The 26,704-nt window shown below is 38.9% G+C and overlaps 1 protein-coding gene across 1 annotated transcript in view; it reads left to right on the forward strand.

The window, feature by feature from the left end:
* Positions 1 to 26,400, forward strand: part of LOC142382715 (protein unc-13 homolog B-like) — a 169,826-nt gene extending 143,426 nt beyond the window's left edge. Inside the window, exons 29-40 of the mRNA XM_075468836.1 lie at positions 438 to 515; positions 818 to 895; positions 18,806 to 18,894; positions 19,122 to 19,259; positions 21,155 to 21,278; positions 22,882 to 22,926; positions 23,515 to 23,586; positions 23,780 to 23,927; positions 24,063 to 24,119; positions 24,337 to 24,420; positions 25,379 to 25,538; positions 25,622 to 26,400. Coding sequence (XP_075324951.1) covers positions 438 to 515; positions 818 to 895; positions 18,806 to 18,894; positions 19,122 to 19,259; positions 21,155 to 21,278; positions 22,882 to 22,926; positions 23,515 to 23,586; positions 23,780 to 23,927; positions 24,063 to 24,119; positions 24,337 to 24,420; positions 25,379 to 25,538; positions 25,622 to 25,904 — 1,356 coding nt within the window. The 3' untranslated portion in view covers positions 25,905 to 26,400. The remainder of the gene's footprint in view (positions 1 to 437; positions 516 to 817; positions 896 to 18,805; positions 18,895 to 19,121; positions 19,260 to 21,154; positions 21,279 to 22,881; positions 22,927 to 23,514; positions 23,587 to 23,779; positions 23,928 to 24,062; positions 24,120 to 24,336; positions 24,421 to 25,378; positions 25,539 to 25,621) is intronic.
* Positions 26,401 to 26,704: the final 304 nt, after the last annotated feature.

Below are 26,704 nucleotides of genomic sequence, written 5' to 3' on the forward strand. Positions count from 1 at the left end.
ACATGACGGCGTGCTGGTCATCACACATCCATGTACATTTCCTATCCACAGTTCCTCCTTTTTGTCGTGGTTGTCTTAAATATTCATCTATAGCTGTTTTGCAAAATGATTCCATGAACACTAGACTTATTTTAGTGTTGACTGCAAAAATATTCCTGACTCAAGTTGAAATTCCTGAACATTCTCTCTCCTTTCGCATGTCATTTTGAGATTAGTACATTGTAAAGACAGGAAGTTGTATTTGAACACCAAATACGACTTCAGACCTGCAAGTCTTATAAGAAATGTTAGACATTTTCTTTTAGCACAGTGTGAATATTTAATGCCACGGCTGTGTTTTCACCTGTCTAAAGGAGTAAATCCCAGCGTTCACTGTCACAGCTCCAGCTGTTCCCAGAGCACACGTGAACTATGTGCTTGTTATCTTGTTTCCACAGACGATCACCAAAGTGCTGCTGCAGTACTGTGCGCTGCTGGCCAAGAGCTTTCCATCGTACTGTGAGAAGGAAAAGATAGTGAGTACTGCATCCTCGCCAATCTGCTACCAAACCGCTTCCCTCTGGGCTCATCTCTGCTTTGCAGAGAGGGATCAGACATGTTGAAAGCTGGTACATTCTCTGTTGAGAAGATTAATACTTTAGCTCTTCCTGCCAATTTCTGTAGCGCTCCCTCAAATCTCTCTTTTTTTGTTTCCTCTTTGTTGGACCTTAAAATATTCCCATCGTGCTCATTTTTTTTAATTTCTTTACTTTTCTTTACTTAATTTATTACTTTATCTGACTTTGCTTTGGTTCTCACTCCCTCTATCTTCTTCCAGCCCTGTGTGCTGATGAACAACATCCAGCAGATGAGGGTCCTTTTGGAGAAGATGTTTGAATCGATGGGTGCAAAACAGGCGAGTCTCAAGAGATATTCACACACCCAACACAAGTGGTTTTTAATCATCAGCCGCAAAGACCTAAGACATTTTCTTTTAATCTGATGTTGGTGTCTTTGGTTCAATAAATAATTTTTCATTTCCAGGGTATCTTAACATGGACTTCCTGTTCAAATCTGTTGCAAAAGTTGCTGTGAATAACAAACACTAGTGTAGCACAGGGCACAAGTCACTCAGTGAAAGGGAGCTTGAATAGGGAATGTGAAAAAATTCTCTCTTTCCAGACTGTTTTACCAAGAATGGGAGCACGAACATGAAACAAGTGTGCACACTGATCATAATTCGCACAACATTTTGTTGCAAAGAACTCAGTAAAAGGCTAGTCTGCTGAAAAGAACTTGAAAGATAGAAGTTAAGAAAAATGTGTAGAGAAGCAAAGTGCATTGATTGTTTGAGGCACAAGCATTTCCATTTTCTGTTCTTCAAGGTTGTGATCTGCCGATTTGCATTTACAAATCTATTGTGAAGACAAAAACCTTTGCACGTACATTTGTGGACAACTAGAAATGTTTGTAGCTACTTTTGCTTGAGGAAAAAGGTGCAAAAAGTGCAACAAGCTAAAACAAATGTGACCCTTCTGCACTGAGTTTAAACGGTTATTTAACCAGTGAGACCAAATGTGTTTCTCTCTTCTACAGTTAACTGCTGAGGAGGAGAGGGTATGTCTGGGGAAAGATTTTCTTTTGCCCTCATTCCCTTTTCCCCTGTCAGTAACGTAAAAACTATGCCCAGAACCTCGTATCAATTGTCAAGTCTTTTCCCACCCGGTAGTGTGTGTTTATTTCCTTCCGATCCTAATTCTACTTATACAGAAGAGGTCCGTTAGAGCTCTTCCTCCCACCTGGCACCCAGTTATCCCTTCCAGCAATAAATTGTGATTTTCCACTCCCAACATGTAATTTATGTCTGGTGCTGCTTTTCCCCATAAGCTTGAGGATGAGGAGGAACCTGACGAGTGTGATGAGGAGGTGGGTTGATTTGTCTCTCTGTTCCAGACTTAAACTTTAAGGTTTAGTCTTGGACAAATTCATTTTCCTTTAAGTGGTTTAAGACCAGTTTGATGTGGCCTGTGTTGACTCCACCTGGACTTTTTCCTGCCAGAGCACAGATGTTAATTGCTAGAAAGTACAGTATGTACTGTGACTGAAATCTGAGGTAATTGTTGAAGACTCGGAGATTTTTCTTCTATATGATTTATTTAGCTAACGTGGTGAAAACACAAAAGTATGTCAACACCCAAATGTTAGGTATGTACTTTCTAAGTCATTGGCATTAATCTGTCGTTGAACTTTTGACTCCAGCTGCAAAGATAGTCATCTCCTCCAGTTTTATTGCCAAAAACAAAAGTGTGCTGCAGGTGAATTTTAAGTCTCATCTGAAAATAATGAAAGTTGGTCTAAAAATAGAAAAACTCATGGTTGCACACAACAACTGAAGAGGAAAATAATCCAGGAGTGAAAATGAAACTCAGTCTAAAACATGTCATCACCCAGCTGACCATAAACCTCTTTGAAAGTCCTGGGACTTATACCAAAGCTGTCCTTCTAACCTTCTAATTTTAGGTTTTTGGAGCAAAGTGAAAGAAACTTGGCAGTCAGATGATGTGAACCCATTTACAACCTTGATTTTTAAACTAATAGTTTGCTTTGTGAACCCAAGTAGCTGCTATATATTTTGTTATGTACCTGCATTGTTTGTGCAGCCATAAGAGCGTTAATGAGAATGACCATCAGTGTTCAGTCATTAGGCCTAGATTGCAATTCGGATTCTTAGGGTTCAGCTCAGCGCTATCTGCAGGTTTCCCAGTTCTTCTCCAGAAAATGAAGAGGCGATTTCTTTATAGACCTGGTTTTCTAAAACTGTCTTGGCCAATTTATTGCATTTAAGTCAAAAGCATCTTTTGTTTGAAATATATTTGTAAACTCCAGCATTGCCAAGCTCAAGTGTGAAAAACTGAAAACAAAGACAAGCGCTTAGAGCATGGATCTGTTTTTTTAGAAAGTTACTGCCGGAACTAAAACCATCTCACACAGTAATCAGTATAATCACAGAAACTCTAAATCAAGATCATCAGCACACATTATTTCTAATTAAATCGGATGTTTCTGTGCATATCCCTGCAATCTGATGCTTTACATTATCCATTTATTTACAAAAACTCTGCAGTGCAAGAATTCTTTTTAATCATATTTGCTTTGTTTTATATGTTTTATTTCTTATTTTTCCATATGCCAGCCTATCTCTGACAATGAAGCGGGGGATAACATGGTGGGTAGGCTGCATCGGCACAACAGGCATACATACATATATTTAGTTGCACTAGTTTACCTTGTATTTATCTTTTGAAATAACCGTCTTTGTTTATGGTTTTTGGCTTTGATCTTTATCGCCTCCAGTCAGAGGATTCCAAGGTGAGAGAAGGATTCCAGCTCACTGCTGCTGTGAACATTATCATTTCATTTTGTCTAATTTGACCTTTTTTTCCTTATTGTTTTAATGCCAGTCTGCCTGCTCAGACTCAGAGGCATCTGAGGTAAGAAGTGGAAACATGTTGTCTTCCTCTTATCTTGGACATTTTTGTAGTATAGTGATCAAAATGTCAACAAGGAGGAAGGAAACTAGAGAGTTCCCTGCTGTTTTCTGTATGATTAGCTCTTTGAATACACAGTAGCAGCAGTAGACCTGCGATCAATTTGCATAAATATTGCATGTTTTAAGCTCAAAGAAAAAAGAGAACGTCGGGATATGTGTGGGACCAATAAATCATAGTGTTTTCTTAGCTTTATGATAAACTTCGGATCATAAACATTAACAGTCCAACATCAGATAATGAATTCGTCATTAAATCTAATTTGCCAATATCTGTTTTCCACTTGAATCTCCCATCTGCTGCTTAGTAAACACAGTTCATAAATCTCTGTATAGACACGATGCCAGAATATGCACAAAGCCTTTGGTTCCACATGCTGGTGAAACTCTTTTTTTACATTTACAGCTCATTCCCTCTTGAGATCTTAACAGACTAGATGGTGGGCTAATTGAATGGGATGGTGTAAAACTGTTGTATTTAGCTGCCTCTAAATGGCTTCTTGCAGTGGTTCAGTTTCCAGCTGACTCTGAGATGGTCTTTGGGGGTCGGAGTCAGAGTGTAAAAAACAGATAAAGTGTCGTGGAGTTTTAGCTTCTCTGGTTAATGGTTGAAATGAACAGATGTTAAACTGGATGTTGCTAATAAATTAAATCTGTTATGGGACATCTCAACGTTTGCCACTTGTAGCTTCTAGAGGAGATGTTTTTTTTATCTGACATATGTGTGTTCAGCAAGTAGTCTGAAAACACTTAGTGAAATTATTTCCTTCCTTATAAATGTAACATCACCATTAAGATTATTTTTAATGTGTAAAGAATTGTTGCAAAATTGCAGAGATAGGGACTCAAGTCGACTCGAGTCGCTGTTTTGATGACTTGTGACTTGACTTGACAAAAAACAAAAGACTTGAGACTCGACTCGGACTTGGAAGTTAAAGACTCGGCACTTGACTTGACTTGAGACACGATGACTTGAATGACTTGAGTGTTATGCATCTAGTATAACTCATTTGAAGATCCATTCTGACCAGTAAGTGCTTGTCAAATTAGCTAATATTATCCTGTTAGCCTAGTCGGTAGTTAGCTAACGTTAGCTTGATATGATACGGGGTGGACAGGTTGGCCAATGATGTTTACTGACAGTTACTTATATCTTGTCTTTTCACTTTATTAAGATCAAATTCTGCAGGTAAAATTGCAATAATAAGGTGACTTGGCTTTGACTTGACTTGCCAAAGAAAAATTACTTGAGACTTGAAAGCTAAGACTTGAGACTTGCACATATGTGACTTGGTCCCATCTCTGCAAAATTGTTTGAAGTTATTCAGAACAGTCTGACACGTAGTAGACACACTGTAACTTTACGATCTTATATTGAATTGTTTGTCTCTTGTGTGGATTTCTTTTCAACAGAAACACGATAATTATTCACGTTACTTCTCCAGCTGAAGCCTCATAATCCTTAAGAAAAAGACAGACAATGTCATAATAGGTAGTGCGAAGTACAGAGTGTCACTTTCACTTTATTGTTGAGATGGTAATAAGCCTTTTTCAAAGGCAGAATGACCCACAGACCTTGGACCGTGACATGCATCATTCCACTGTTCATTTTTGATTTGCTGCCAGTGATGAGGAAGAAGAATATATCAAACTTAATGGCTTCCTAATGAAAAACAGCACGTTTTCTGTGGCATGTTTTACTTTAGTGTTGTTAACGCTGTCCTGCTTTTCCTGTCCTTTCCTCTCTAATCTATCCTGCCCAAACTGGCCCTGATGGGTTTTTTTTAGGTTGACAACAAAGAGAAGGAGAAACAGGTTGGTTGGTCAGGCCCAGTGATTCTTGATGCTGATGCATTTGAATCAGGTCTTTGTGTTTTGTGTGCCGTGCTGTATTTGTTAGGTAGTCTCCAGTGTGTGTGGTCGTGTTCTGATATGACCGAAACGAAGAAGAATCTTCAGCGAAAATGAAATTGTTCCCGTGCTCATCTTTACTCTCAGTATTCAACTGAGAAGTGAATATATGTATGTTCTGAGTCAGAGGAAACGGAGCTGAAAGTCGTGCACCCACATGTTTACGCATTGCTGGTATTTCCTCTAGGAGATATAGGCTGTGGTCTAGGGTGCCATCTATTAGAGGAAGTCAAATTTATCTTGGCAGATAAAGCGCAACTCGATCTCCTAGGCTGTTATCCTACATAAAGTTTGTGTTGTTACACAGGATAGTTTGAGCAATAGAATTTTAATTTGAAAACACAAAATCTGTAGGTACATTTTGCGCTATTTATCATTTTGGTGCATTTTTAAAACACAAGGCTCTATTTCCAAAAACTGGTGAGGAGGCATGTTTATTATTCTGCCATTTAGAACCCGACCATCAATCATTTAATGTCAGTTAGTATTCTCTAAATAATGTAATATGACACACGTTTTTATATTTGATCTGTGGTGCTTAAGTTTAGCTTAAGTTTATATCTAAGTTTATCAGATTTCGTACGCATTGCATGATATAAATGTGAACATTTTGTCACTATGAGGGGATTTTTTTCTGCCAAAAAATGCCTCTTATTTTTGAACATGTTGTCTTGCAATGGTTTAGGTACATATTCAGAATATTTAGACAATTAGGTAATCTATTCCAGTGGCATCACAACTGAACTGTTCAGGTTAGTACCTCGCTGTAACAAGGAGTGTCTGTTTCCATCAGACATTCTTATTTCATCTAGCAGCACTCGACAGATACTTTAGGCGAGTGTTGCTATTAATCTGAGAAGATTGAAAATGCGGTTGAAGTAGGATTGAAAAGCTTGAATTATTTTTCACTACTTGTGACCAAATTAAAGTGCTTTTTCAAGCCTCACAGTACAAAAAAACATGTTTTCTTCCTGGAAGAAACATCAGGAACACTCGTTCGGCTTTAATTCTCTGTATTCCAACTTTCTTTATTTCCTCTCAAACATTCTATTCTTGATCAGTTTGAACTCTTCTTTGTGGCCTTAATGGAAAGTTTTAGTCTGTGTGTACGCTGAGCTGAAAGCATGTGTCTACCATGTGTCCTCCTGTAGGACGACTCCTCAGCTTATGATGACAGTGAGGAGGAGCAGGAGAAGGTTTGGTGTCTCTAAATTATGCTCGTCCCTCCATTACTTCGTCACTAACCTCTCCTCTCCTACGGACTGAAATCATCACATGTGGTTGAATAAATCCTGTAATTGCTTTGTCATCCTGTGTGTGTGTGAGACTGAAGGTGTATTTGAGCAGTCATATATACATACTCATGTTTTTCACTTATCCTGTACCTCCCCCTTACATTTTTCTTTTTCTGTTGCTTATTCTTTTAAATCATTCTTTCTCTTATTCTTTTCTTTGTTCAGAAGCTTGACAAGGAAAAGGTAAGCCATGAAATGAATCATTTGACACCCCATTGCCCATGTCTTGTTTCTTATTTGAGTAACATTTCTGAAATTGGCCTATTTCTTTTTCTGTTTTCATGTCATTCCAGTCCGAGTCCAAAAAGGAAAAGGTGTGTTTGCGACTAAGTACTGTGTGTGCAAAAACAGTGTGGTTGTAAATCCAGAAGTTAAGGGTAAAACAATTGCTTGTTCTTTAGAAATAACATAACTTTTTGGTACTTTTACCATTTTTGAGCCTTTATTGTTAAACTGCAGCACTGTCTTAAGATTGATTGAAAAAGAATAAGCCTCAAAACGCACAAACATGTAGAATACTTAAAATCCTACCAAAGTAATGTCCAGAGTCAGCTGATCAGTGACAGAATAGAGTGGCCAGTCACTGTGCCTGTGATAATGAGGAGCAACTTGGCATTCTTTGGTTGAGAAAATAGTGGCAAAGTAAATAATGAGCTGGAACCACTATGAGTTTTTTTCTGTTTGAGTTTATAGGCTTTAGAGACAAATGACGCTATCTACGGTACTGTTTGTAAGACACCAACTTCTTATAAGTACTTCACACAATTCTATTAGAAAAATAAGTAACATCCCTCTTATACATCATGTAAACTACATAAACAGGGTACTTTGTCCCTATAAAGATCCCCTGAAAATTAAAATACTCCTCAACTTCAAGTTTTCAGCTCGCTTATCTATCCTTCCTTCAACATTGCTGCTGTTGTTAACTTTAAGCACTCTCATCGCAGTGTTTCCAGTTGCTGCAGCTAGCTGTTATCAGCAACAACGCTCTACAAAGCCGCTGTACATTACTTGCTCAGCATCAAGCAGTCAACAGTGAGATGAAGATCCAGATATTTCCCCTTGGAACTGGTAGATATTGAGCCAAGAGTAAATACAGACTGACATTCAGCAACATGACTCCAAGATAATACCAATACTGTTCTTCTCCTCGATATATAGACAAGCAACTGTTGCAAATGCTCCTAGTGGACAGTTATTGCAGGTTTTAACCAATCAAATAAGTCAAACTTCTGACTATATGTAAAATTTCTATAAGGAAGGACTCGTCCTGTGAAAGAACTGAAATTTACAAAAGGTCACATAAGTTTCTGAGAGATTAGTTGAGGTCGATGCAAGGATGCAGGAGCTATAGTCTTTTCTTCTGGATCGCAGCTAGAGTCCATAACAACAAGTGGCGAAGGACCGGCGGTTCAAACCTGACTCCTCTTTCTTATGTTAATGCTCTTCAGATCTTACAGTGAAACAGCAGTGTGGCTTAGCTGAACAAAACACAAAAATGTTTGCTTTCATCTCTGATACCATGAGGCCAACTCTTATTCATCAATAGCTGTTTTTGATCCACGTATGCTCATTTTTTCAACTGCACAGCTCTCAATACACACTTGGGAGAGTCGTGACACTAAAGCCAAAGAGTCTGCTGGTTTTTCTTACAACTATTTGCATATTCAGCAGCTTCAAGTGTGGAGGGAGCAGGCAGTTAATTAATCGATTTGGTGTTTGAAAGGCCAAACCGCAGACTCCTTAGAGATCTAGAAGTGCATGTGTCTCTGGAAGGTCAGCTATCTGCATGAAGGCTGTTAATGATCCTGATGCCATTTAAGAGGTTGAAATTCATTGTCATGTTTATCTGACAAGTTCCTGAAAATCTAAATCCTGCGTTATCTTCTGCACAATACTGACAGAAAAACAACTTGTTCCGTTTTAAAGGTCAAGGCTGGTTTTTAACTCTTTAGCCTTTGAGAGGGTGATGTGTCATGCAGGCTGGATATAAAACCGGGAATCAGCAAACCTGTAAAAGTTTCTCCGCTAATTAATGATCAGCTTTATTGATGTGTGAGTCACTGCCTGGAGGTAAAAGGGGACAGCAGGGACCGTGAACCTAAAAAAGGTGCTAAACAAGTGTTGTGTCAATATGTTGATTTTGTACAAGGATGTGTATATCTGAGATGTAAGTGCTAAGGAAGGACTCGTCCTGTGAAAGAACTGAAATTTACAAAAGGTCACATAAGTTTCTGAGAGATTAGTTGAGGTCGATGCAAGGATGCAGGAGCTATAGTCTTTTCTTCTGGATCGCAGCTAGAGTCCATAACAACAAGTGGCGAAGGACCGGCGGTTCAAACCTGACTCCTCTTTCTTATGTTAATGCTCTTCAGATCTTACAGTGAAACAGCAGTGTGGCTTAGCTGAACAAAACACAAAAATGTTTGCTTTCATCTCTGATACCATGAGGCCAACTCTTATTCATCAATAGCTGTTTTTGATCCACGTATGCTCATTTTTTCAACTGCACAGCTCTCAATACACACTTGGGAGAGTCGTGACACTAAAGCCAAAGAGTCTGCTGGTTTTTCTTACAACTATTTGCATATTCAGCAGCTTCAAGTGTGGAGGGAGCAGGCAGTTAATTAATCGATTTGGTGTTTGAAAGGCCAAACCGCAGACTCCTTAGAGATCTAGAAGTGCATGTGTCTCTGGAAGGTCAGCTATCTGCATGAAGGCTGTTAATGATCCTGATGCCATTTAAGAGGTTGAAATTCATTGTCATGTTTATCTGACAAGTTCCTGAAAATCTAAATCCTGCGTTATCTTCTGCACAATACTGACAGAAAAACAACTTGTTCCGTTTTAAAGGTCAAGGCTGGTTTTTAACTCTTTAGCCTTTGAGAGGGTGATGTGTCATGCAGGCTGGATATAAAACCGGGAATCAGCAAACCTGTAAAAGTTTCTCCGCTAATTAATGATCAGCTTTATTGATGTGTGAGTCACTGCCTGGAGGTAAAAGGGGACAGCAGGGACCGTGAACCTAAAAAAGGTGCTAAACAAGTGTTGTGTCAATATGTTGATTTTGTACAAGGATGTGTATATCTGAGATGTAAGTGCTAGCTCATTCACAAATGATGTGTCATTGCAGGCTGAAAAGACAGACAAAGAGAAGCAGGTTGGTTTGTTTGTGATTACTTTGTCCACCACCTCCCCTGTCTGCTGAAACTTCAGCTTTTATAGTTTATATTCCCATTAAGTTTATACAAATGTGTTGCTTTGCATTGATTCTCCTTGAGACACTAATGATCACATAACTGCAGTTCTTTGAATTTGTATTCTTTTTTTAAATCTTTCTGAATCATTTTGTTTGTAAGAACAAAAAGCAATTTATGGCTTTCTTCTCAAATCTCTCCTTTCTTGTTTTTGCCGAAGGAGGAGGATAAGAGCAAAGAGGTGGGTGCTTGAAACATAGATGATAATCCTCTCTTTAGAAATCATGTCATCTACCAGGGCACACAAGCACAAGGATCTGTAGTCTTGAGAGGAAACCTATCAAAAGGTCCTACGAAAGACATCTTTCTCTTGTGTATCCTGCCTTGATAATTAACTCGAATGCAGTGACTAAATACTGTCGGAGCGAAACGTTTATTTCACTCAAACAAACAAAATGAGTGACATGTACTAATTGTAGCGCCAAAGCTGATCTTTAACGATGACTTCTTTACTATGCAAGCTTTTGAGGCATGTGTGATCTTACTGGAGATCAGACATGCCTCATGTCATGGCATCAGAAATAGATCTGACAGGAAAACATTAATGGGAAAGACCTTCAAGGAAAAAAGTAAAAAATACTCTAAGACTCTTGATCAATAAGGAACTTATCAACCATGTTACTATTTGGTGTACGTTCACTTGAAATGTGTGTGTGACAACTGAACAAACCAAAATTTACACATTCAAATGAGGCTGATGTTTGAGCTTGTTTGTTTTCATTGAGTGATAATTTCCCATTTTAAAATTCAAGGATTGAATGTAAATAATTCGACAGCATAAAACACAATAGTTTCTTTGTAAACAGTAATTTGATGTTTTGATATAATTACTTAACTTTTAAGGTGTATAAATATAAATAAAGTTTAAAATTGTAATTGCACCACTGTAAATTAGAAGCAAATTTACATTCCTCCAGTTTCTTTTGTATATACATAACTGTGTGTGTGTGTGTGTGTGTAGTCATCTGACTATTGAGATGACTATTAGGCCCAACTGAAACTGACCGTGTCAATAGTTGTGTCTGCTGCCCCTGTTTTCTCAGACATTTCACAGAATCATTTCCATTTTACCCAAAACACTTATCTTACCATCAATAGAGGGAGCAAACACATCTTGAGTCAATTTAAGCCCAATTTTGTTATTTGAGTGTACGGACTGAACGTGTTTTCAGGCTTGGTTATGTATTGATTAGAAGAGTGGAAAACATGCCAGTTTCTGATGTTTTATTTATGTTTTCGTTTGTTCTTGACAGTCAAAAGACGAAGTGAATAAGGTTTGTTGGCTCAGTCACTTTCACCTCCCTTTTTCCTTTGTAGATATATTCACTGTGCTGTAATACCACCTGAGGTTAAACTTTGAGCCTGTAGACTTCCCTGTGTTATAGTTATCCTGATGTGCAACAATACCTGAGTTTCTTGTGCCATTTTTATTTACATTTTGAAGGTATGAATAAGAAAGGGTGAATGGAAATGGTAAAAATAAAAGTTTAAACTTTTCGGCTTTTACTCTTCTTTGAGGTACTTTTTTGATTAGTTTCAAAGAGGAGTTGGTCCACATTAGGGTAACAACTTTGCCAATCTTTTTTTTGGCCTGGCAAAGATTAAGATGATATAACTCACCAGCTCTTTTTTGTTCTGAGTTGACAAAGATAAACTCATGTGACTGACCAGCATCATACCAAATATGATATAATATCCCAAATATTCTCACAGATTTAAGTAATTGCTCGATTTCTTCATTTTCCTGTTGTGAATGTCCACCACAGCTGTTGTTTTTTTTTTCTCCTCGATGTTTGTCTCCAGTAAAGACAACGACTTCAACTGAATTACAACCAGGAGGAACATAGCCTATAGCGCCACCTTCTGGCGGCACTATGCAGCTTAGTTTATTTGGTTCAAACCAGTCATCGTGAAAGTTGCCTGACATGCATTTCTTATTTATGGCTTTTGAAAAGATCACTAGTGACTGTAAACCTAGCTCGCAGTACTGCAGGTAGTAAAAGCTGAATTCACCTGACCCTCGTGTAGCTGTTAGAATGGCTCAGTGACCCCAGAAACAATGGAAAAAAAAAAACTTTTCCAGCCCTAAATCTGAAGAATTTGTTTGGATTTGGGGACTTTTTTTAATTAGGAAGATGGTTCAGTTTAGAGAATTTGGTTAAAGAAACTCACCTTTTAATTATCTTTTTCCATATATCTCTTAAACCTGATGCATATTTTTCAAATTTGCAGTTTGACAGAGAACCAAAGTACCCAGCGGATTAAACAATGATGCACACTTTGAAGTTTTGTACATTAGAGTTTTTAAAAATCAGAGAAATGTGTGTAGAAAGTGTGACAGACACTAGCTGTCACCCTCAGGTAAGTATCTGATCATTCGGTGTGAGATAAGTGTGCAGATAATCCATCACAGACAACAGTTAAACATTAGATTTTTACCTAATTTTTCCCTGTAGTCTTGTAAATCCCTATAAAGTAGAGGCAATGATCCAAAAAGCCTTCACTGATAACCACCTACTCACCATCCAGTCCACCAGACAATAGCACAAAAACCCACTAGAAATAACTCCTGGTTCTGTTCTTATCTGCTCTGAACCAAAATGGACGACGCTGTGTCTGTGCAGTTTTGCTTTGATCTTTGGTTTTCTGTTTGTCAGTGGGTGATTCTTCTTTTTACTTTGTGTCTTTTCTTGTTTTTCCTTTCTGTCTTTCCAAGAAGACCGAAGCCGCCGCTGCCGTCACAAAGAAGGTACAGTTGGGTGGTTGAGAGAGATAAGAGAGTTGGTCTTTTTACCTGTAAAGGACACATCTAATTTCAGGGTGGGATTCTAGTGGAGGAGTGTTTGTGTCTGAATGTTTGTGGATACCTTTCTGCTGTCAGTGATTTTCTGTCCTTTCAAATTCCTGAAATAAATCCAGAAAATTAAGAATCTGTTTCACCTTTAAAGGTCTAAATCACCCATACCTGTTAGTTTTAAACAGAAAATGTATTTTATGTAAAGCAGAATGCATTACTTTACAGTATAATTATTATTTTTTTTTATGTTAGATGCTAGATGTCTTCTATTAAGAAAAAAAATCAATAATCAGTCACTTAGTGATATAGCATTGGCTTGGAGGGAAGCTTTTAGACCCAGAAATTTAACCAATAACACGACCAAGTGGGAAAAATACAAAGAAACAATACAAAACCTCTGATATGTGAAACTGATGATAGAAGCAAAGAAAAACTGCGTCTGGCAAAACTGTAACCCTGGAGTGGATTTGATTTTAACAATCACTTAACAAGCTATTTCATTAAGAGTAACGGGCACTTAAGGGCACAAAGTCCTTTAACAAGATGAAACATTTAAAACTACAATTTCCAAGCGACTGGAAGGTGTTTGTTTCTTCTCTTTTGTCAAGGAGACTTTTTCTCACAGGGAAGTTATACTTTGCATGTCAGCGAGGGTTCTGGGCTCCAAAGGGGTGTGTCTCACATAAATATCTCCTTTAGAGAGTCTGTCCCAAGATCTCTTACATATCTATGGACCCAGGATTATGTTGTCATAATGCAGCCCTGAGCGCTGAGTTGATCCGTTGTGACGTGCACGGTGTATCTATTTCTGTAGAGTGTGCCCTAGTGTAACGGGCATCTCACTGTTCCACATACTTTGATTAAAGATGATTTTAGACCAAAAAGATTAAGATAAATTAAATCGTTAAAATGAACTCTCACATTCCTGCACAATGCTTTAAACAGACCAAAACCTTGAGTAAGAGAGTCGTTTATCTGCTTGTCAGTTGTATGAATGTCTGTTGCTGCACAACTGTGCATCTGCAGCAACAGTATAACCCAACGAGGACTGCAGCAGATCTGCCAGGTCAGTCACATTGTCCACCAATGAAACATTTTTCTGCCAGTATCACCAGCTGCTGCTACTGTTGCAGAAAGACACAACAGAACTTACAGGAAGACTTACGTCAGTGAAGTTGCACTAATTCATGTGAGCCATTCAGTGGTGATTTACAGTCCCCTCCAAAAGTATTGGAACAGCAAGGCAAATTCCCTTGTTTTTGTTTTTCACTGAAGACATTTGGGTTTAAGATCAAACGATGAGTATGAAACAAGAGTTCAGAATGTCAGCTTTTATTTCCTGGTATTTACATCTAGAAGCATTAAACAACTTAGGATATATCACCATTTGTATTACACCACAGCATTTTTTAGGTGAGCAAAAGTAAAGGAACAAATAATCTTAAAGTAAGTAACATTTAATATTTGGTGGCATAACCCTTGATTGCAATAACTGCCTCAAGCCTGCGACCCATCGACATCACCAAACTGTTGCATTCTTCCTTTGTGATGCTATTCTAGGCTTTTACCGCAGCTTCTGATGAAGTCCTTTGTTTTATTGGCAGTGTGCTTTGGGTCATTGTCCTACTGCATGATAAAATTCCTCCCGATTAGTTTGGATGCATTTCTCCGTAAATTGGCAGACAAAATGTTTCTGTAAACTTCGGAATTCATTCTGCTGCTACCATCATCAGTTACATCATCAATAAATATTAATGAGCCCGTTCCAGAAGCGGCCATGCATGCCCAAGCCATGACATTACCTCCACCATGCTTCAGGATCATAAGCAGTTCCTTTCTTTCTCCACACTTTGGCCTTTCCATCACTTTGGTAGAGATCAATCTTGGTCTCATCAGTCCATAAGATTGTGTTCCAGAACTTTTGCGGCTCATCTCTGTACTTCTTTGCAAATTTCAATCTGGCCTTCCGATTCTTACTGCTGATGAGTGGTTTGCATCTTGTGGTATGGCCTCTATATTTCTGCTCTCGGAGTCTTCTTCGAACAGTGGATTGTGATACCTTCACCCCTGCACTGTGGAGGTCGTTGGTGATGTCACTTACTGATGTTTTGAGGTTTTTCTTCACAGCTCTCACAATATTTCTGTCATCAACTACTGTTGTTTTCCTTGGCCGACCTGTTCGACGTCTGTTGCTCAGTACACCAGTAGTTTCTTTCTTTTTCAGGACATTCCAAATTGTTGTGCTTGCTATGCCCAATGTTTGTCCAATGGCTCTGATTGATTTTCCTTCTTTTCTAAGCTTCAAAATGGCTTGCTTTTCTCCCATAGACAGCTCTCTGGTCTTCATGTTGGTTTATCCTCTTTAACAAGAAATTCAGTCTTTATAGATTTAAACATGCAGAGCTATTTAATGTTTGAACAATCAACCTTAAAGGCAACACCTGGTCAACAAGAAACACCTGTCAGTCACATGTTCCAATAGTTTTGCTCACTTGAAAAATGTGTGGGTTCAAACAAAGGGTGGTATGTCCTGAGTTGTTTAACACATCTAGATGTAAATACCAGGAAATAAAAGCTGACATTCTGAACTCTTGTCTCATTCTCATCTTTTGATCTTAAACCCAAATGTCTTCAGTGAACAACAAAAACAAGGGAATTTGCCTTGCTGTTCCAATACTTTTGGAGGGGACTGTATTTCTCTTTTTAATTCACAAAGACTTCCAGTAACGTATGTTCAGAAAGTAAATAGACCAGTATAGAGGTGTGGTATTACAGGCATTACTACTGATCTTTCGTGCTGACTTTTAATGTATTAAAGGGAATCCAACTGCACAATGAAATACTGGAGACAGTTGGATCAGATGAGGCTCACTGTGCCAAAGTAATATTTCCTCACATTTGCACAAACAATTTTTAGTTTCTTCTTTGTCCTGCCAGATCTAAGCGCTTTCCAAAATTTCAGGCGTATATGACGGCATTCAAACCCTCTGAAAAAAACACTTAGCGTCCTGGCACTACTGACAGGGAAAAAAGCAGCTATTCCTGAACACAAAGAGGTGCAGTGCACTGCCTTTATAATGGGAGTGGTACCCTAACCCAAAAAAGTGTAAATACTGAATGTCAAAAGGCCTCACATATACTTGGTTTAATTCCTATGATTACATGTCAAGGTCTTTGCATTTTTACCCACTCTTAATTCTTCATCTTGTCTCATATTAAAACCTTTGGGTGGCATTTATTTTTCAAGGACATCACAGACTTGCATGTGCATTCACCCTCACATACAAATGAATGTGTTTTACTGTGCTCAACAGTTGAGGCCCACGTAAACGCAGCTGTGCATTTCATCACTGGACTCAGACCAGCTAACGGTCACTTTCACTCACAGCAGCTTTTCTCAATTAAAATGCAAGATCTTAAAAACGCTGTCACTTCAAAGTCACAGCCCCCCTTTGGTGCAGTAATATGTGGTGGCAGTGTGCCTGGTGTCTTCTAGCTAATAACACAGTTCCACAGTTATTGATGGCACACTTTATATAAACACTCTTTTGGGTGCCTCATCTGGTGTTTGTCCAGCAACTTGACTGGCATAAAATGTGGGGCATGGTTGAGCTGCTGAATTGTAATGAGATTCAACCTTCAGACTATATTTTACAGGTTTATTGATAGTCTGTTACCAGGCTTCTCAAGGCCACTTTAACCTGCAGACTGAATGACCAACAGAAAGCTGCATGTCTTTTAGGGACAACTGAAAGAGTAGATCACCAGCTGCATGTTTGTATGTTTGTAGCATTAAAAGCTTGTTTATTCGCACAATTATTTCGTCATTCTGCCAGTTGTTGAGAATAATTTAACTTCACCAAATTCCCATCAGAAATGCGCAGAGTTTAGTTATCTTGCCGTGACAGAGTGAGGAGAGGTGCATCATGGGAGGTCCACAGCAGTCTAAGCCTGTAGAAGCATAACTATGGGATGTTTCATGGCCTGGGATTGTTCGTATTCTCCTCAGCAGTTTCAGCTTTGTTAAGGGCTTTCTTATATATTATTAAACTATCTTTCCAGACTAATTGAGATTCTTTGAAATTTGTGCAAGACCATTTTCTTTCCAGCTTTCTTGCAGTCTGCTTTAAAGCATAATGGTGTGATTTGAACCAAGGAGGGAGCCTCTTCTGACCGATTAACTTCTTTTCAGAGGGGCAACATTGTCCAAAGTTGTACGCATTGAAGGTGTAGCACTGTTAACAAAACAATCAAGTTGTATGCGAGTAAAATTTAGGTAGCTGTCCTCTGTTGTATTTGTACATGGCATTGAAGAAAATGATAATGGAATTGATTCTTTAAATTGGTTATAGCATTCTCTAATAGACACCTAATATTAATACAATTCTTCTCAGATGCTGTTTAGTCAAGTAATGTGAACTCAAAGGTTATCAAAAAAATGATCCGAAAGGGTTATGAGGAAATACTGTTGATTATTCACTCTCAATGCCGTATGTCATCACAAGCTCAAGAGTATGATTAAGGGAGTGAGTAGGTCTGTATATATTTTGAGATAATCCAATTGAAACTGATATAGAATTAAAATGAATATTTCGGCTGTCATTTTCAACATCTACATGAATTTTAAAGTCACTATCTACCATGACTTTATCTGTACTCAGCACTAACTGAGATAAAAAAAAATCTGAGAATTCAGACAGAAACTCATCCATATCAAATTTCAATCAGATAAGTTGTATCGCTGGTTTGTAACACATTAGAAATACTGTCATAGAAACAGAATTTCTCCCTAACTTTCCTGGTGGATAAGTTATTTTCACTTCTCTTCATTTCAGTTTCTTCTGAAACAACATTAGGGTTGTATATTATTTTGTCCACTACATTCAATCTTCCACTAAAAAGTCAGATTAAATTCAGAGAGGTGTGAAGACATAAGAGGCTCCTGCAAGAGGTTTTCACTTCATACTTCTGCCTCTCATAATTAATGTTTGAGGACCTGCTTGAGTTTCAGGTAATAACTTCCTCTTTGAAGTGTTCTATTCAGACACAACTATGAAGGTTTCAATGAATGAACTCACCATCTGACTCTCCGAATTCCTCACAGCCAAAATTGTGTTCTGTCATAATCTTCACAATTTGTATTCATCAGCATTTACTTCCCACTGCATCACCATTATCTTCTTTTAATTGCAACCATAATCTGGTCCACACATATTTTAGATTTATTGCACGCTACGCACAGAGTTAGCTAAAACATCAAAGTATGCATTAAGGTGAAACTGTTGGGGTGTTTATATCGATTGTGGAACTTTAAACTTTTAGGCTTAGAAAAATACAGCTCACAAAGATTAGTTATTTATGTATAGCTTGAATTGCTCAAATGTTGCAACTGAGGAAGAGGAAAAAGAGAGTTTAGGTACTTGTGCTAACTTTGTGCTAGTTTTTTCACATCTTTATATTGGATATTGATGTAAGTAAGTATATGATAATGTTTTAATTGCTTTATTATCTTTATTTATCTCTATGATCACAGTTATTTCAATTACAGTTAAATGGCAAGCCACATACATCTTAATAACCTTTAAGGACCCCTTTATGTACACAACTGCTGGGCTTTTTTGATTCTCCAAGTGTATAAATACAAATATTTCATTCAAACTTGACATTATGATAATAACTTATATTATTTTGCATTTGTCAAAAAGTGTTATTGTTATTCATAACATTTAATTAACATATAACCACACTTTAGTTCAGTTGTTACAAGTGAGTAAATTATTTGTAATATGAAATTTGAATAGATTAGATGACTTTGAAAAAGAGAAAACATCAAAAACATGACAAAATAGTTGATTATTTGGTCTCAGAAGAACATGAAACACCACTGCTGAGGACTACGCTGCATGTAATCAACATTTTGAGGGGGGTTACAGTCCAGCTCTGGATGCAGATATGACTAAAGGCGTGATATTCAACCAATTATCACCTCTCCTTTTTTTTGTTTATTTGTGTGTTGTAGATGGATACTGAGGCTGCAGACATCCTCAATGATCTGCAAGTGAAGCTCAGCACCGTCTTGGACAACTTCAGCACTATGTTTGCCAAGAGGTAACACACACACACACACACACACACACACACACATCTGTCCCTCTGCCTTTGTGAGGAGACTCATTGGCATGATACACTCCCTAACCACAACCAAATGCCTGACCCCCGAACCCTTACACAATACCTGATTCTAATCTGAATGTTAAGTCAAAGTGTGAGGAACAAAGCCTCGATCAGCTTGCAGGAGACTTTTGTCAGTTTTTTCTCGTCTTTGCTCCTTTCAGTTTTCAGAATCGTATAAATGGCTGCATGCGTCAGATGGCTGAGATCCTCTACCAGATGAAAGGCCCCCCCAACCACAACACAGCAGAGGCAGATGCTGACAACATGCTTCGGCCCCTCATGGAGTTCCTGGATGGGAAGTAAGTTGAAGCATGATACACCGAGGTCTTAGGTGGAGGACTCCAGAGCAGTAAGGGATGACCGCAGGAGCAGATTTCTACCTTTGAGTGGAAGTAATGCCACTTCTTTTTACTAGGGCTGGGCGCGTTAACCCGTTATTATCGCGTTAACTTATTAATTATTTAACGCTGATAAATATTTTATCGCGAATTAAAGCAGGTTTTATTATTGTAAAAGTCAGTTACAGCAAACACCACAAAGCATGGAGTAATAAAATAAAAATAAAATAGCAGGTAACATCACCGCTACAGGTGCTCCTCGGTCTCTGTGTGAAGGTCACGGAGCTAACCGGCGCTACCTCCGGTTTTACTTGTTTCAACATAAAGGCACGTATTTCAAAATATTTAATATAAATAAAAAACAGTCTAAAATATCACTTAAAGGGGAACTCCGGGGCATTTGAAGCGCATTTCCATTGCTAGAGGTTGTCAAATACTGACGGTAGGACACAGAGAGGTGCAAATCGGCGCTCCCTGTGTGGAGATAGAGAAGATTTTCTAGAGAAGATAATTGTTTTGTATATGGGAGTATCGTCCATTGACTCTTTTGGGCTTTCACATGCGCGAGCATACCGACAAGAGGTAAGTGACATGCTGTTTATAAAGTTGTTTTGTAACGTCCCCATGCCAGTAATGTGAGAACCATGCATATGGTTTTGATGGTAAGGCTTGTGACTTTATTGTCGGATGGTTTATAAAGTGGTGTGACGTTTCTGCAGTGTGCAAGTTGTTGTTTTACGTGGAAGGTTTAGCACTTGCCCCTTGGCCACCACGTATTTGGCTAGCATGACAGGCTGCGCAAACAGCGCAATCGCCACACAGGGAGCGCCGTCAGTATTTGACAACCTCTAGCAATGGAAATGCGCTTCAAATGCCCCGGAGTTCCCCTTCAAAGGCAAAACACACAACTGATAGCAGCAAGTCATTCAACGAAGCAGACAGTGGAGCGAGGCTTCTACATAAAAACTACATAAAAATGCTGATGTTAAAAGTGTGTTTGCACAACAAATGTTATGGCACTTTCATTCATATGGCAGCACATTTAAAATAAGACTAAATGCTAAAAGCTATACACTACTTTTTTGGATTTTGCGTACAAATGCGATTCATCGTGATTAATCAGGGAAATCATGTGATTAATTAGATTAAACATTTTAATCGTTGCCTAGCCCTACTTTTTACTGAATGAAGTTGTGTGTTTCACCCCCAGTAATTTTCTCTAATGGTAAAATGGTTGTTCCACATTTATATAGCACCTATTTAACCTTGTCTTGGTTCTCAAAGCACTTTACATGTGTCTCTCGTCCACCCATTCACACAGACTCTCACACAGAACATCTTATTACATATTTATATGCACTGTATATACAGTATGCAGTACTCTGTCTCTACAGTCACACATCAATGATTATATATTAGTGGAGTTCAGCGTCTTATCCCAGGACACTTCAACACATGGACACCCTGGGGATTGAACTGCCGACGTTCCAGTTTGAAGACAACTAGCTGAGCAACGCTAAATGTTAATTTTACCATCTAAGATAGGCGGATGTCATAAACATGCCGAACAACACCAGTCAGATACATTTTATTTTTATATATTATTCTATTAGAACAGATGACAATCAGTCAGGTAGACATTGAAGACAATACCCTCCTGTGCATTTCTAAAGGATATACACATTGATTAAGAAGTCGGTGGCCATTTTTGCTTTTTGCTTGGCGTTTGTGTTCATTGTCAATGATCTCCTGGATGATGGACACTTGATTGTATAATAAAACAGCTGACCTCTCTATCCCTTTTGGACCATACACATATTAACCCTTCATCTTTCATGTGTTTATTTATAATCCAGCCTCCGCATCTTTGCTGACGTCTGTGAGAAAACTGTGCTGAAGAGGATCTTAAAAGATTTGTGGAAGCTTGTCCTGAACAGCCTGGAGAAGACCATTGTCCTGCCTCAGAGCAACGACAGCCTGGTAAGAACAGCCTTAACGCTCATCATCAGAATTATAACCTCGCCTCGACCCTAAACCTAACTCAGCCTTAAGTCAAACCATGGAAAAGAACTCCAATAATATGGACTCGCAATCACAGCCAGTGAAGAAGTGAACAAGTTCAAATTGATGCAGCAGAATTGGAGCTTTTCTCTTTTCTAACCCAAACATGCTTCTCTGCGTCTCCCTCGTGGTCCACGATGCACATGTCAAACTGAGAACAACGTCTTTTTTCTCTTTTTCTTTTTTCTTTTGTATGAATATCTTATTCTAAGGTTCTTGTTACTCAGGCAGAGATAGTTGTTGGAGCCAGATTGAACTGAATTCACATACAATTTTCACACATTTATACGCTGCAGTAAATGGTCCACACTTACCTAACATCTTTTTAACCTTATTCAGGTTCTACAAAGCACTTTACACTTTATTCACCCAGACACTCATACAGCTCTTCTTAGTGTATAGATATGCGCTCTATATACTGTATGCAGCACTTTTTTATCAGGGCGTATGTGGAGTTGAGCTGAGTCAGGGTTACCCAGTATTGTGTATCAACCCACATTTCTTTAGATTTTACTTCTAATAAGCCAGAGTTTCTTGTATTATTTTATAATGGTCTCGATAAACAGTTCTCCAGACTTTCTGAAGGTCTATCAAAGTTTTTCTTCAGACATTGGCTCCCTTTTCACTCATTCCTTGTTCAGGTAGAAGGACTGGACTGAAAGTTAGTTTGTTTCTGAAGCCTCTTAACACTGACCTATGAATCATTCAAGCATAAAAAAGTTACCTAACTAACAAATCTGTGCCATGTGGAAACATTACATGAAATTCAGAAAAGAGCCAGTTTTAAATTGTATGTTTGGGCGCTTTATGACCAGCAGCCTGTCACAAAGACACACATTGATCCCGTTTCCTTTGTTGCATCTATGAAAACTGTCTGCGATAACACAGTTTGACAGACATGAAAGAGTATTCTAACAAAAAGGTGACTCCCGATGACCCATTAGCTCAAAAGTTGCTTGTGGTGTGTCCTTTGAGGAAACCAAATGTAAAAAATACCAAATATTGTCTTTCAAGGTGATTAGAATAGTGCAAACTGTTTTTGCCCTGTTTACTATATTTACATTTTTGTTTGCTCATGTTTCAATAATTCTTTATATATCTCCTCTTTTCCTGACAATATATAAAGAAATAAAGGGTGGCTTTTTTGTATAGTATTATGTGTATGTATGTTTTCACATTTTCTTACATGACAAGTTATAAATGCACTTACTTAAATCAAAAGTTGATGTAATATTTACATCAGTGATGTATTTTTGCAAAGTCTCTGTCTCTGTAAACTGATTATAATGAAAAAAATGAATGATCAGTCTTCAAAGATGTATAGGTGGTGTATATCTCTGTAGTTTGGGATCATTGAGGTATCTTCTCCTGTAGCTGAGACTTAGAAACAGCACTCTGCTGCCCTCCAGTGGTGGAATTATTTTTTATTATGTGATTCGTCACCGATCGATTGTATCCATGTTGAATTACTGCATTTTAAGTCTTATACAAGTGAAATAAACCTTACTCTTTCTGTTTGCAGGGAGCCCAAATCCTCACTGCAGCTAAAGGACTCTCTAGTCTCAAGGTAAAATGTCACTGATGTGTGTTTCCGAGACCTGTGTATAGTTTACTTTCATCTCCATGTTGCCAGTTAATTGTTGTAATCAAAATAAGTGCCTGCAGCAACACGAGCTTTCACACTTCACAACCAGCATATTTATTCTTAAGCCTAAAAGCTCATTAATGTTACAAATTCTTAATATGACTTACAAGATCAAATTAGCCTCAGAGACAGCAGGTTCATACACAAAAGAAAAACACTTTTCAGCTTTATACCTTTTTTTTTTTTTTTTTAGAACAGCTGTAGCTGTGCAAATGTCATTTTTACCACTATTGGTTGCTGCTACTTGCTAATGCAGCATGTGGGAGGATGCATAAAGGTTTGACATTCAATAAACAAAATCTGGATAAGCAAAGTGAATCTTCACCACCACAAAGAATTCAAATAAACAAGTTAGTTATGTGGGCTGTCCGCATATTTTATTAGTTTATTCAGAAACAAACAAAAATTCAGTCGGTGTCGTTCGGTTCTTTTTTTCATTTGCTTGTTTTGAGTGTTCCGCTTATGAGGAAACTTCGTCTGACATTTGTCTATGAACTCTGTTTGCTGTAGGGAGGAGGTGAAGCTAAAACCCTGACGCCCAAACAGTGTATTATTATTGATGCTGGGCTGGAGACCATTAAGGTAGGAAGAGACATGCAAACTCTCTCATCAAGATGCAATGTCAGATTATTTGTTGTTTTAAAGTATTCAAGACGTTAGTAGTTACAGTAATTCATGCTTTTCTGTGTAATTCACTTCAGCTCTTTTGTTGTGTGTATGTACTTCTTATTCTGTTGTTAAAAAAGGGTCTTTTATCTCCTTCACTCTCTGTCAGCAATACTTCCATGCTGGAGGAAACGGGCTGAAGAAGGCATTTGTGGAGAAAAGCCCTGAACTGGCTTCTCTGCGTTACGCCCTCTCCCTCTACTCTCAGAGCACCGATGCTCTCATCAAGACTTTTGTCACCACGCAACACTCCCAAGGTGACCCCAGACACACACACACACACTCTTACTGCATGTACAATATGTTGGCTTCTTGTTTTTTGGATATTGCTGATGTGGTTCAATAGACTAAAAGGTCCCTTAAACCTTTGCTTGACTTTGCTTGACTTTCAGTGCATGATGGGATGGGCATCAGAATCACTGGCAATGAGAAGATCAGACCTGACAGGGGTAAGTCCAATACAATCTAAAATCAAGTCTTGCAGGTATCAACCTTGCAGAGTACTTTCTGGACCTCCCCCTGTGTCCCAAAACACGCTCAGCTCTGTATATAAAGCTAAAAGTACGAAACAAATGTAACATGGGAACCTGAAGCAACAGTAACACCGAGATAAGAAATGAATAGAGGAAAGTTAGAAGATGTTAATGTGTCGGCTGTGTTATACAGGTTCGGGGGTGGAGAAGCCAATCGGAGAGGCTATGCTGCAGATCGACATGATGCTCGGGAAAGAACGCAAAATCAACGTCAGAGGTGAGACACCAGAGTTTAAACTGAAAAAACACTAAGCTTCCTCTCTGTATACTATAGCTAAGTCTCTATATACTGTATACTACTATTACATATTAAAGGTGCCATGGCATGAAAATAAATGGAGGCTTTTATATATTTTTATAGGCTTTAGTGGTCCCCTAATAGTGTATCTGAGTTTTTTTTTCCCCAAATTCTGCCTTGGTGCAGAATTACAGCCATTCCCAAAAATGAGTTTTCCTTAGGATCCTCAGAATGAGCTGTTTAGGGTCTGCAGCTTTAAATGCAAATTAGGAGGAGAAAGGCGGGGCAAAGCGGAGCGTGGGATGTGGCCTTACTTACGCCCGTGGTACCATGCGCAACATCATAAGAGGCGGCTTTCCCGATCAGGCCATCTGCATGGTCACATTACCAAAGGCGGAGAATAATTTCCAGTGCATGGTTTAGGTCTATCATCATTTTTAGCCACTGGGGGACCGCAGGCAGGCTAGGGGAACTCATATTAATGTTAGACAACCTTAAAAAGTGAAAATTTCATGCCATGGCTCCTTTAAACCAGATATCTGTATGATTCAAATGTGAATTTAAGTCTATAATGAACTATATTGATACTTTTGCATGGAGCTCATTAGCAGTGACTGTCTGCCCGATTTTATTGCCTTTTTTTGAATGTCTGGAATATATTCATTTAAATTCAATACAGTGGATAGAACTACCTCCTTAGGAAGGAATTCAGTGCTCATAATTGTTGGAGCTAATCTTTTTAAACCAGGGTTTAGACTTGACTGCAGCCACACCACCAACAAAAAAAAATAAACAAATAATTCACAGCACAATAATAATTCTCACCACATTGTTTTGCTCATTTTGCTTATAACATCAACTCCTCCCAAATGCCCACCATCTTCTCTCTTTCTTTTGTGCCTTGTCTGCTCTCCCTCCCTCACATCTCTCCATCCAGTCATCGCAGTGAACGACATGAAGTGGCAGACATCGGGGATGTTTCGGCCGTTCGTTGAGGTCTCGATGATTGGTCCCTTCCTGGCTGACAAGAAGCGCAAGCTCACCACTAAATCTAAGAACAACAGCTGGACGGCGAAGTTCAATGAGGCCTTCCAGTTGTGAGTTTGAAATCTAAAGCATCTGCAGATGGACTTAAGTGCTGTGAGATGCATCAAATTAATTTTTTTTCTCTGCTTTGTAGTGTCCTGGGTAAAGAATCCCCGGACTGCTATGAGCTCCAAGTGACGGTGAAGGATTATTGCTTTGGCCGAGCGGACCGGGTGGTCGGCGTGGCCGTGGTTCAGCTGCGAGATGTGGCAGACCGAAAGACCTGTGTGTGCTGGTGTCCTCTGGGGCCGCGCATTCAAACCGATGAGACGGGCACAACGGTGATGCGGATCCTGTCCCAGCGGCCTGCCGACGAGGTGGCCAAGGAGTTTGTCAAGCTCAAGTCTGAAACTCGTCCAGTAGAGGAGGGCAGATGAGCAGATGAGGTGCTGACCCAGCATCAGATATCGTTCAAACGGTGAAGTGACCAGCTGTTTATCGGTGGTGTCAGAGATGTGATCTGACACAGAGGAGGAATAAGAAGAGCAAGTTGGACATTTATGAAATATATTGCATTAAATTGGAAGCGGATGCTTTCTCCAATTTTTAGATAAGCTCTCGAGATCCTCTTGAGTCTGGAATATGTGGATTAAATTCAGATCAGACCTCAAAACTCCACGGGAATAATTGGATTTGAATACCCTGACATTGTAAGAAGATGATGACAAGACATTAGTTTTAAAATTAATAGTAACTGTAAACAGTAAATGCTTGGTGCTATGTGACTGTTTAATGAAGGGTAACTACATTATGAGGCTAAGCTCGAGGCAGTAAACCCATTTTCCTGGACTATTTGAGCCTTTGAGGCCTTTAAAACCCTCTTGAATATCTGCACCACTGCTGACTGCCACCAAACAATTAAATAATTAATTTTTTTTTTAAAGCGGCACTATGCAACTTTCAGTAATACGGGGTTTGTTTACCATGCAATACACACCCCAAAGCTGTAGGGGGAGCTCCGTAGCAAATAAGGCGACAGTCTAGCCATATTATATATTACTACTCTAGAAGCTAACCACATTCAATTTAGCCGTCGACAGCTAATGGAGAGAGGTGTGTCTTATCAGGCTCCCTGGCTCGGCTCAGAGCCCTTTAGACCTGCCATGAAGCAGTAGTTCTCGGCTCTCGTGTGTCGCGAGACTTCCAGAGGTAAACAAAGCACGCGGCGCCACAGGCA

This window comes from Odontesthes bonariensis, chromosome 6 (genome assembly GCF_027942865.1).
Source record: "Odontesthes bonariensis isolate fOdoBon6 chromosome 6, fOdoBon6.hap1, whole genome shotgun sequence".
NCBI lineage: Eukaryota > Metazoa > Chordata > Actinopteri > Atheriniformes > Atherinopsidae > Odontesthes > Odontesthes bonariensis.